Consider the following 12669-nt stretch of genomic DNA (forward strand, 5'->3'; position numbering starts at 1 on the left):
CAGGATGAACCTGGAATAGGTAATGGAAATGGGCTGAATCTTTGCCATTTTGTAAGAATCAAACAAAGCATTTTATAGATCTCGGTGAGCAAAGCCTTCAGGATTCAAATCACATGCTACAAAGTGGGGCTCATATTCTTCCCCCTCATCAGAAGACTTCCCTTGTCATGGCTGGACAGAGGACTGTGTAAATGTCACCAGTGCCACCTCTCTGCTTCAGGGAGGGCCAAGCAGTGTTCCCCCAGCCTGGCCCTTTGGACAACCCAGCTGCATTCTGCTGTGCCTAAAATCATTCCAGAAGAAGCACAACAAACAGTACGAGTAGAGTCATTTATTCTTCAGCTTGCTCCATCAATGGCCACTACATCTAACTTATGGTTGACAGTCAAGAGAACTGAGCTTCAATTTGCACATACACCTGTCCTTAAGTGGAACCATATGCCCATGGCCATGATTTCCTGTTTGTTCACTGCAAATATCTCCAAGATGAATGAGACACATTCTCTCCCTATCTTGAACCAGAATCACTTGGGAGCAGCCCTTCAAGGCTGTGGCATGCTGCTGCCACAAGCGTAGACCTAGAAAGCTCGGAAATAGGTTGCTCAGCTCTTTCTTCTCCCACATCCACGTGTATTCTTTCTGCCAATGAGAGCATGATGCAGAGGGGTCCTTTACCTGTCTTGCCCTGGAGTGTGTTTAACTGGTGCTGGAACATGAATTGGACAATGAAAATGTATGCAGATTAAATGAATGAATGAATGAGGAAAAAAGGAGTAGTGATAGGCACTTCACTGGGCATGAAGAGACCAATACCTACAAGCAGTTTTGGCTCCTTGGAGAAAAGATGGTTGAGAAATTCTTGATTGCCCATTAGCCAAAATGAGGATACCAGGATGACACCCCCAATGAGGTCTTTATTAATTTAGGACAGTGGTTCTTCACTCTTTTTGGGTCGTAGACCTCTTTTGAAATATGATGACAACTATGAACTCTCTTTAGGAAAATGCACATAGGGAACATATACACACATTTTTGCATATAATTTAATTTTAGGGAGTGCAGAGTCCACCCTCCCACCAACTCATCTATGCCCCCAGGTGAAGACCCCATGATATAGACATACAGAATTTGGCAGTAAAGGGGCAGAGTAGAGAAAGGAGTGAGGCTAGGAACTAGGAGACTGCAGTCATAGCCCTGTATCTGCTTCTAACTAGCTCTGTGCATGTCATTTCAGTTCTCCAGCTTTCCATTTTCTTAAGTGAGAAACAGGAGAGTAAGCTTGATTCTCTTCAAAGGTTTATCTCATGTCAACATTTTGGAGGGAGGAAAGGCTGGTGCATCCTACAGCAACAGCATTCCATCCACCAAGGACCCTTCATTGGTTGCCTCCTTGGTGCATATTGCTTTTTTTGTACTTTGAAAAGAAGCCTTCTTTCTCCAGATCAACTTCTCCAAACCTTTGCCACGCTAATTTTAATCTAACCTGAAAATCAATACACAGGCCAGAGCGCTCTGCTCCCTCACTTCGTCTTCCTTGCATGGTGCCCTCACAGATATCAAAGAGGACTTCAAACACATCACCTGGGCAGCAGTGGGGCAGGTGAGAAACAGGCTGGGGAGGACATCCTGACACTGCCTATTCAGGTGAATGGATTTTAGCTCATTCACTTTCCTCTTTGCTTTCTCCTGGACTGGCATGAAACAGAAATAAACAGTTGTAACCACCACGGGGAGGAACTCTGCAATGTGTTGGCTGAAGCAATTCTCAGTTCTTTGCCAGAGAATCCAGTAGTACTAATTTAATGTTTTCCTTCCGTGTGGAAAATGGGAACTTTGTCTTCAAATACCTGATGCTTTTAATGTAGCTAAGACTCAAAAGCAAATTACCGTAAAGGAGTGTCTTCAGACAAGCCAGGCACAGTAATGAAATATGTGCCCCCCTGCAACTCCATCCCGGACTGCCTGTGCCTCTTTCTTTCAAGGATTACCATCCACCTCCACCATCTAGAGCCTGTGCCCCCTTCCTACTCGCCCCACTAAGTGATGATCTAGCCAAATTTTGAATGTCTTAAAATGACCAGGACAATTCATTGCATTTTTGTATAGCCTGAATCCTGGGCTCCAGCCTACAGAAATCCACATCTCTGTAGCTTTACATCCTGAGCTCAAGTGCTACTGTGTGGAATGGACAAATTACAAATAATAATATCTTGAGTTCTTTCTTTACACCAGGCCTTGCCACAAGTGCTTTCCGAACACCTTCTTATTTAATCCTTTCAGCAAGTCCGCAACATCACTCAAATGTACACTCTCGAGGGCAGATTTTTTAACAGTCTCATTAGTTCACTGCTGTCCACAGTCTCCAGAACAGTACCTGGGTGATATTAGGCACTCTGTAAGTATTTGACGCATTGAAAGATAGTTACTATATTATCGCCATTTTACAAATGAGAAAACAGATTCACAGAAATCAAACACTACTATAAGCTGCAGGGCTGCTTTAATAGGATCCGAAGGAATAAAAAGCCATTTGGAGGAGGATATCATTTGTGTCCAAGAGGTTCTGCCTCACACCAGACCCCCCAGGGCGGCTGCCCAGTCCACCCGTTCTTGAGATAGACACAGCCACGCTTCATTGCTGGGGCTGGAGGAAAGTGATGTCACGGTCCCAGAATGCCACTTAGAACAATTGGGTGGTGGTTAGTTAAAATAAAAGAGTTATCAAGGGCCTTGTTCAGAGCAGCATATTGCATAAGTAACTGTAGCCATGGAGGATGGCATCAGATGGGATTATCTCACTTCTGCCTGAAAATTGAGGGAATAAAAATGGTAGGACAGGCAGGAGGAAAACAAGCTAACACAAACATCACAGCCAAAGCAAAACAACCCCCCAAAATCTTAAAATCCCCAAACCCCCAAACCCAGAACAAAACTTATGAGCTGGAACAGTGGAGAAGGAGTTTCATTGGCATTTATCTTATTTTTTTTCCTGTGGAACAGACATACTCTTTTTAGCCTGAGGAGCCCTCATGCTGTTTGCTGGGCCATTGCTATAGGACTAACAATAACACCCTATTTCAAGTATCATTTTCTTTCTTGCAAACCCCAAGTTTCTTGTGAATTTACACCTTCTGCTGTTTCACTCATTGAAAGAATATCACCCTTACCCTGATTTTTCTTTTTTTCCTTATGAATGGCCAAGAAAGCCCAAGTATCACAGTTTTTTTCTTTTAGTTGAGCAGGAGAAATATTTCTGATGGATGGAATGTTTTCTTTGGTAAACAAACAATAAATAGCAACTCAAAACCAACCAAATCAGTTTCTTTGGTAAAGTGAACATTAATGTCTTGGTTGGAATTAATTGAAAAAGAAAACTTTTGCAAGTGTTTTCTAGGACTGTTCCCTCCCTCTTGATAGCAATTATAAAAGTAAAACTTCATGAAGTAAGGACTTAAATTTGCAGGAGATGTGATTCTGAGCTATTTCTAAAATGTCTTATCCATGGTGGGGCTAAACCAATGTTATTAGAGCAATTATTAATAATCAATATTAACAAATAAATAATAATGATCTCACAATAAATAATAAGTAGTAAATCTTGGCATGCAGAGTCCCCCAGTAAAAATAATTCATTCTTTCCACAATCAGAATTCCATAAGCTTTGATTTCAAGCACTGAAAAGAGAAGTTGACAAGTTTTAAAATGCCCTTCATTTAAAAATACAATATCCCAAGGTATACAGAGACCCAGTCAAGTTGGAAAACTACTATCTGTCATAAAATAAAGTTCCACAGTAAGTCATTCTGGTTGACCCAATTGAATGCTTAAATTCTCAACAAAATACACTTAATTGGTGTGTGTGTTGTATCAATTTTATGGAGTCACTGTAACCCAAGGTACTCCATGTGGCCAACACTAAATCAATGGCTGATTTAAAACACGTTTTTCAGAAAGTGATTTAGCAACATATGATTTAGGAATAAAACCAATCCCCTCTTCAGCTGTGTTTTATCAGTAACCACCTAGTTGCAGGCCCCTTGGAGAGAGAATTGATCGCAGATCTATTATGAGAACTTGCCCTTTTTCGAGGATTGCATTTGTCCTTAGATTAAAGCTCATTATCTTCTAGTTGAGTGCATAACACGTTGGTATGATCACTTAGTGTGTTTGCAGGAGAGATTGAACAAGTGTGTAATGCACTAGCTATGATCCCCTGCACATATATTTAGAACTGTGTGAACAACAGTACATGAAATAGAAAGCACAGGTTTGCACTTGGTGTAGTTACATCTGAATCATTTGGGCATTTTTGCTGTCTGGAAAGACAATGGTAAACCTAAATCCCAAACATTACCCAGACATTAAAAAAAAAAAAGTCTGCCTTGTGGCCAATAAGTCCTATGTTTCTTCCTTGGAAATGTACTTTGAAGGGAGTAATAGCCCTCTTATGAGAAGATCTAAAATTGGCCTGCCCTGTCTTAGGCATGCTGAAATGATGGAAACCCTCCAGTGGTGTGACCCTGGGTGAGTTGCTTTATTCTCCTAGGTCTCAGTTTCCTCCTCTGCAGGGATGGGGAAGTTGCACAGTACGTCCGCTAAGGTCCAGAAAGGCAAGGTGCTTTGGGGAAATGCTTATCACTACAGATGTCTAAATAAGCTACATCTCTAAAAGGGAAAAATACTGTAGACATTTGCCTCAAGTTTGACCAGGTTTTAGCTTCATTTTTATAGACTGAAAGAAATGCAGGGATCTGGGGTGACATACACAGCCTCTTCAGATCAAACCATTTCTGTTTAGATCCTGTAGATACTGCAAGCCCACAGTATAAACATCTAGGCTTGATAATGTACAGAAAGGCCGTGCACGGAAGGAGAGGGGGCACCAACGAAGGTGTAGGGGGGCCAGGAGGATTAAAGTGCAGCCGGGTGAGCAGGAAAGCTTGACTGTCATCATTGATAGATTTATATTGGTGATTACATCTTCCCATCAGTTCCATTTATGTCATTTTCAGCCCTTTGTGTCTTTGCCTGAAGTTCTCAGTTTCAGGACTTACAAAGTTTCAGGACTTTTCTTCTCCGTGTCTCTGAGCAGGCAGGTCTCCTGAGCAAAGGTGGACTGGCACTACAAGTGGCAAGCTGTGGCCAATAACTTTTCCTTCCTCAGCTATGCGTGGGCAGATGTTGTTTCTGGGCATCCATGCAAAAAATGCATGTAGGGCCAAACCACAAACAGCTGTACCAGCTGGCCATTTTTTGTTGTTAAAATGGAAACACTGTCTCTGGGTTCATTTAGACACCTGCTTTTTCTCCATCATGCCAGGTATTTGGGTTTGGCTCTGTGGTTCCGGGTACTCAGAGCCTCCTGCCAAAAGCTGCAATTACTATTGCAGATCCATTTGGTGACAAGTGACAAAATATTCCAAAATAGACTGGCCTTAACTTTTCATTACTGAAGCTGTCACTGGTTTAAAGGTATATTGACCAAATCATACAAACATTAAAAGTGTATTGATGGTGGGTGCATGAGGGGGTATGATAAATTAACTCTCGACAAGAAAACTGCCTCACCCGGGTGACTTTAGAGTTGACTCAGTTTCAGCCCATGGGTGATGGCCATTCCACTGCGTGTCAGTTTCTGAGGTTCTGGCTGCTTTTGCTGGCCAGAACTTTCACAAGCATCTCCTTGGGGTGTTGGGGAGCTAGATGAGATGGTGAAGACCCTAAACCATAGACCCTGCTTGGAGCTACTGCTTTGCAAAAGTTCTGGAAGCATTATTGTTTGAACAGTGCTCAAAGCTATTTCTGCCTTGGCAGCTGACCTTTCAATCAGAAGGGTTTTGTCACCATACCAGCAACATCTGCAGTGTGAATAAAATAGGATTCTGCTTGCTAATAAGCTTTCTCTTATTCGATCTTAGTTTAAGAGACTATGAGTCTCCTAGGGTGTGTGTGTGTGTGTGTGTGTGTGTAAGTAAATTCTCTCTGATGACAACCTTTTGTTTTAAAGGTTGACAATTTCCCCATTTCCCCTGGTCCTTTACTGTTTTTGGCAATGTCTGTTTCTTATCCTTAAAAACCAAAAAACAACTTTAAATGTGTTGCCATGAACATCATCCCTTTGCTCCTGATAAGACCTAGGGTGAAACTGTAACAAGCAGATGCCCTCACACTGTTGTAATCTGGTCAACCACTCGGGTGCTATCGATATCCACCATTTCGACACACTCAATTTCCTCTCGATTTTCAGGATTTTTCTTCTCTTTCCTTTTTTTCTTAGAGGGTGGCAGGAAAGTCAGTATCACAGGTAAAATGGCAAAGCAGTGAAAGAAGGTGACCAACGCTATTAAAAACAAGCACCTGAACAGTGTACAGGTCAGATTTGAAGGCACAGCTGCAAGAGGAATCAGACCAACAAGATAGCATAGGTAACTCTGTAAAATCGCTACCCCATGCACTTCCAGGGCATTTTTTACCCACTTCGTTCTTGTGAAATCCTTGCCCAGAACAAAGGTGGATAAGAGTGGAGCACAGTTGTCAATTGTGTAGTTAATTCCATATATTAAGCATAGCACGGAAATGCAGTCCAGTTGCACTTTCCATAATGTCATGAAACCTATAACTCCAAACTCCACGGACACAACCGTTAGAGTGAGCCAGACGTTAATCAGAGAGTCTGCCACCAGGAATGCCGAGAAGAAGAGCAGGAACAAAGCACTGATGCAGGAGTTGTGCAGGGGTGCTCCCAGGGAGGAGGCGTATCGATCCATGTACACGAAGGACGGGTTGAAGACAATGAACTTCACCTTGGAGGTGACAGAAAGTCTCCTCAGGGTCTCCAGGAGATCATAGAGTTCTTCTCTGTTCGTTTCCATGGTCTTGGCCACCAAGAACATTCTGGAGGCCACTACATCAACCTCATCATTATACTTTTTAGAGAAGATTATGTCCTCTTGAAAATGGGAAAATTGGGGGGCTTTCAGGAAGGAATTTCTCAACATGTCTGTGAAGTTTTTCTTAGGCAAGCCAGTGGACACATTGAGTTTCCGAAGGTAATTTAAGTAGCTCTCAAACCAGGATATTCGCACAAACCCCTTGGTGTATTCTAGCACGTCTTCTTGGACACTAGTGTTCCAGTATTCTATAGACTCGTATATGTAAAATCCAATCACCGGACTGTAGTTGCTAAAGTACTTTTGCTGGGCAGTAGTGTACTCAATGGTTTGTGTCGCCGTCGCTACGATGTTACTAAGGTCTGACCCTTCACTGACCTGCAGATAGCCCATTAAGGCAAAGGAAATATAAATAAGGTAAAAGAGAACTACAAAAGGCTTGACATAGGTGTTGGTTATCCAGTCACAGTAATAGCGTTTGAGGAAACATACCAATAGGTGACTCTCGTAAGTGTTCGCTTCCTCACCATCCGCAGTGTCCTCGCTGAATCTGGCCGTCAGGAGAAACCTGTACCATGCCGGCTTCTCCTGCAATGCCTCCGGCTTTGGGACTTTCCTACAGAAGATACTATGCTGGTAATTGTTTTCTATGTAGCCAGTGAATACCAGGCTGGAACCATAAAACGAGAGTACATAGAGGTAGTTGAAGAAAATTGCGATACAAGAATTGCAGCAGAAAATCCTGGCTGCCTCAATGTTCGTGAAAGGGCTGGCCCCTATGCCGAAGGTGACCAGGTACATGGCAGTGGTGAGAGAAAAGGAGAGCATGGAGTCTGCATAGACTGCTGCAGTTCTCTCTTTAACATGTTGGTCTTCTCTAGTTTTCCTCCAGGAGGATAACATTTCAAAAGTCCCATATAATCCATGACCTGAGGGGGCAGAAAAAGACCAGATCAAAAGTTTAAAATACTAAGGTCTCTAAAGAGGGGAACCGACTTGGTTCTGGGGAACAACTGGGTCAAAGGAAATGTAAACCATACTAGCGGTGACAGGTCAATGTCAGTGATTTCTCCTGTGGAGACCAGACTTGTGTTTTGGTGAGTCAGACATGTTAAGGGAGAGAGGGCAGAGAGAGGAGCTAAGATCTTCATGCTTCCTTCTGGCTGAAGAAAGCTGGGTGGACTTTAGCCTAAGAGATCTGAGTAGACTTGCACCTGAGTCTCTTGGGGCTTATGCACACTGATGGTTTAGGACTGTGGTTGCAGTTTTCAGAGTATTTCGTTGGTGGAACACTCCAGAGAGGATGCCTGGCCACTCAGCATTTGGCTTGTCATCCCCACAAGGCTGGAGGTTAGCACAGCGGAAGGCAGTGGGCAGAGGGGTCTGAGTTAGTGTCTCATCACCTCATTTAAGTTTGGCCAAGTGGAAAGCTTTAGGGAGAAAGAAGTGCTGTATTTAATCTGAGCCTTGACAGGAACTAAATCACAGCCTCTTTTTTTTTCCTTCTTCTCCAAGAATCAATGCAGGATGCAATAAATCTGAGAAACAGAGGGGAACAAAATAAGTAGGGACAAGTTTGTGTGAATAGGAAGGATGGAAGAAGGAACGAGATTCACAGGAACTCTCCCTGCAGTGGATAAAAATGAATTCAGGTTGAAGGTTTATGGCTTGTCTCTGGTCTTCAGGGACCTATCTGCCCCATTTGGGTTGGATGATGTCTCAAGCTAGTGGTGACTGCTGGCTTTTTTACACTACTTGGCAACGGCCTCTGAGGGCCAGGGCCGGATCAGTAACCTCTCTCCCGAACTACTTAATGCCCTTCCTCCTTGGTTAGTATTCCAGTAACCCTGCAACAGCAGACTTACAGTAAGTGCTCCTGTTTGACTTTACTGCCTGCAACTGGATCTAGTTTAACTTCTCTAATCTCTCTTGGTGGGAGCCAGACATTTCCCAGAGGGGCTTCCCTGGGTTTCTAGGCCACTGTAACATTGAAACCCCCCCCCCCCCAATGTGACCTGTTGTGGCTTTCTCTCAGCCCTGTCTTGGCACTGGGATCTGCAGATCTCATTTTCTGCTTCTCTGCCTTGGCATATTCAATCCCATTATTGAGGATAATAAAATCTTTACCCTGTGGTACAATCGTCTTGTTTTTAAAAAGGAATTTAAAATCTCCAGCCAAGCGTAATGCTGAGTGAAGTGAGTCACTGTGCTCTTGTGTGTACAATAACTGAGCGCTCGTCTGCCCTCGTGCCCAGGCTGGTATTTATATACTTATTGTGAAGTCTTGGCCTCAAACCCGCACACCCATTTCACAGTCATGATATAAGCCTGTTTCCTCAGAGGAATTTGGCATTTATCTTAATTTACTGGGCATCATTTTACAGCCACTTTTAGAGGTCAGGTCAAGACTGTCAATTTGATAACTGGCACCATGACCCCTATTAAAGTGAAGACACCTAAACTCCCTAGACAAGAAGTAAAAAGTCCACTCGTTGACTGGCATACTGTTTTTAATTATGTTTTAGATAGTTAACATCTAGTCTTAAGAGGGAAAACTATTTATTAAGTTTGTTTCCACTGGGTTCTCTGGAAGGATCAGCCAACCTTTGATTAAAATAACTGATCCCTTGAAATGAGGGTAAAGAAAGTACCTCTGAGGCACCTGCCCCCTGGGGAAACAGTACTGACCATTTCATCTGGGGCCAGGGAGAATAAATTCTGATAGGCAAACACACTTTAGAGTTTCACTGAAAAGGCAAATGGAATCGTATAAGTGTTTTCTTTCTAGAAAGAAAAAGAATTTTTAAAACAAGGCTTTGGTGCTGAGTCATCAAATATGGTAAGAAAATAAAGATGCATAAAGCAGGATTAGAATTACTGGTATGGTAGGATTTAAATTAAATCAGTTTTGCAGCCCTTTTTACAATGGGTGTATTTTATAATGACATTATCTGACCCTGACTCTTGTTGGAAAATACAATAAGAATTCCTTTATTACCTTGGTATTGAATAATCTTAGAAGCTAATTGAGAAAAGGATTTTGAATTAACAGAGCTATTAGGTAAAAAGAGTAAGACCTCTGAGGGTCCTGAGTGAAAATAATCAAACTCAAGGAATGTGGAAGTAGGCTGTTAGAGTGTCTCTTGAGTTCTGTTGCTGCATTTTTTTGAATATTGCTACAAAATTTTAATATTATAGCAAAAAATTCAATACAATATTAAAAGAATATCATACCATATCAAAGATGTTTATATCGGGAAATCTAATCAGTTGACTTTATTTTTTTTACCTTTTTGTTTCATATTGGAGTGTAACTGATTAACAGTGTTGTGATAGTTTCAGGTGAACGGCAAGGGGACTCAGCCACATGGCTGCTGCATCTTAAATGCCTTGTCCTTCTGAGTTTGATCCCTTTCATTGCACATGACACGTTCTTGGTTCTGGGGGCAGTTCCAGAAGATTCAGATTTTACTCATAGGGGCTTTTGGAAACTCTGCTTCTCCTTCATTCCTCTCAGGGCTGTGCCTGCATGACTTATAGAGGCCAGAAGAGGAGGCCCTGAGACAGAATCTGTTTTACCTGATCATTCAGCCTTTGTTGGTAGTTGTTGTTGGCCCCGTGCCGAGGCCCGCACCATTACTTCTGATAGGCCAGACTCTTGTTTCTCAAGCACACCTTCCCACTAGCAGATGCCTATACCCTCAACTCCAAATTCCAGTTGTGCATTGTCTTTAGAGAACTCTTTGGATTTCAGGGACAACTGGTAATACTTTATCTGGGCCTCCTCACTGAAGCTCAGTCAGTCAAGGGGGGAGGGCATACCAACATGGCTGCCAGTGCCTCCCAGGGAAGAATAGCTTGGAGTGCCTAGCTAGCACCAGACCTGATTCACAGCTGGGGCACTTATGTTGAAGAGGTTAGCCTGTTACTGTAATGGAAACCTCAACTGTGGGGCTCCCGTTCTCTGGCCTGGACTCCAGGGAGACATGTTCCATAAGCTGTAGGACTTGAAGAATGCCCTGTTCCCCAAGAAGGCCTGCTCTGTCTGTCACCACAGCTGAATTCCCTTTGGTTTGACCTTCACGGGATTCTTTTAAATGCAACCTCCTGTGCAATAGTTGTCGACTGAAGCCACTTCCCTTCACTCCGGGGAGTGGGACAAAGAAGGGAGATGGGGAGGGAGGGCAGAGACATCCAGGTAAGAGGATCTCACAGAGACTTAACTCCTTCACAGTGTTTCCTGCAGCCAGCCCTGGGCTTCATTTTTATATCCATGTCAGAAACTGGGCCAGTGAAAACCAAGGAAAGGCAGGGAGGAAAGATTTAAGGAGATTCTGTTCCTCTCCACTTTCTTCTCTCAGCAGCTGCCTCCCAGCACCCAGGGACCCTCCTCTCTTTTGGTCACTACTTAAAGCTGAATTGTTGCCAGAGGGAACTGTTAAACCACACATACTGATGCTATCAAATTCTGAAGGTAAAGAAGACTTGAAAGCATTCAGTTAGTCTTTGAAAAGCACATTCAAGATGTTTGTTTCTGTTTTCGTTCAGTGCATGTCTGTAGAGTTAAATGCATATGAACACATGTCTATCAGTGTGCGTCAAGACATAAACATACCAGTCTAAGTTCTAATTATTCATGAGTGACTGCTTTCTGGCAGCACAGGCTTTTAGCCAGGCCCTGGGATAAGGACAGTAGAGCTCTTCACTGGTGTTCAGACACAGTTTGTACTACGAATGCAATTTAAATTTTATTAGCAGTAGACTTTGGGATTTTCATCTAGTAAAATCAAATACTAAAGGGTTTAGGCTAATCAGTTTTCTTCTTTTCCAAAGAATTTTCTATCTTTTTGTGCAGTTACCTTTCAGATTTTGGAGGCAATGAAAAGACAGCACAGATGATAAATAATACTAATGGTGGAAAATCCTCCAATCATTTAGAGTGAGTTTCAGGAATATTCACAAATTAAATAAAATCTCACTCTTACCCAGACTCTTTTCTGGGACCTGACTGAAGCCTTCAGGATTGTTTACAATCCACTGACCAAGGAATTGACAAATGAATAGTGTAGAGTTAACCTAACTTTACCCAGTAGATACACATCTGGAAAGTTATTCATAAAGTCAATGATATTTTTAATGTATTTAATGGTTTTGCTATCAGAGGCAATCTGGGTGATTTGTTTATTTTTATTTTTTGTCAATGAATATCATAGGCAAATCAATCTACTTGGTACACTGGGATTTTGTAAGGCAGATTTTTCTTGAGGCCCAGAACCTCCTGCCTTCTCCAGCACACAGAGCCACAGCACAGAGGCTAATGCCTTTGGGCTCTCCTCGTATTTTAATCCTTTAATCCTAGCAGGATTTCCTCATCCTGAGTTCCTACAAGTAAGGAATAACTGCGAAGATGGGGAGGGGAAATGGGATGGCTTTGAGTTTCAATGTGAAAACATTTAATATCAGGAGATAATAAAGCCATTTATAGCATGCCTGGGCAGTGCCAGATTTCCTATATGAAAATAAAATTACTACATTCTTCTAGAAAATCCATAGAGTATAATGAATGCATGAGCAAAATCTGCTTAAAACATATTTTATTCTTAGACAAGCTCCACTAAGTAGCTCATGTTTATAAAAAGCTTTTCCTTCCATGACATCCACATAAATTCATGGTTTTTTTTTGAAAAGAAATTTAAAGTGTGTATGTGTCTGGCTTGAGTAACATTTGTTTTTAGAGAGAAGTTCATTAATTGGGTTACATTTACACTTTTCCTGTTAT

General features: G+C 42.3%; 1 protein-coding gene across 1 annotated transcript in view; it reads right to left on the bottom strand.

Moving 5' to 3' along the window:
• Nucleotides 1-311: 311 nt before the first annotated feature.
• The window catches only part of PTCHD1 (patched domain containing 1), a 59009-nt gene continuing 46651 nt past the window's right edge, over nt 312-12669 (bottom strand). The window contains exon 3 of the mRNA XM_070784845.1: nt 312-7819. Coding sequence (XP_070640946.1) covers nt 6165-7819 — 1655 coding nt within the window. The 3' untranslated portion in view covers nt 312-6164. The remainder of the gene's footprint in view (nt 7820-12669) is intronic.

The sequence above is a fragment of the Bos indicus genome, chromosome X (genome assembly GCF_029378745.1).
Source record: "Bos indicus isolate NIAB-ARS_2022 breed Sahiwal x Tharparkar chromosome X, NIAB-ARS_B.indTharparkar_mat_pri_1.0, whole genome shotgun sequence".
In the NCBI taxonomy this organism is placed as follows: domain Eukaryota; kingdom Metazoa; phylum Chordata; class Mammalia; order Artiodactyla; family Bovidae; genus Bos; species Bos indicus.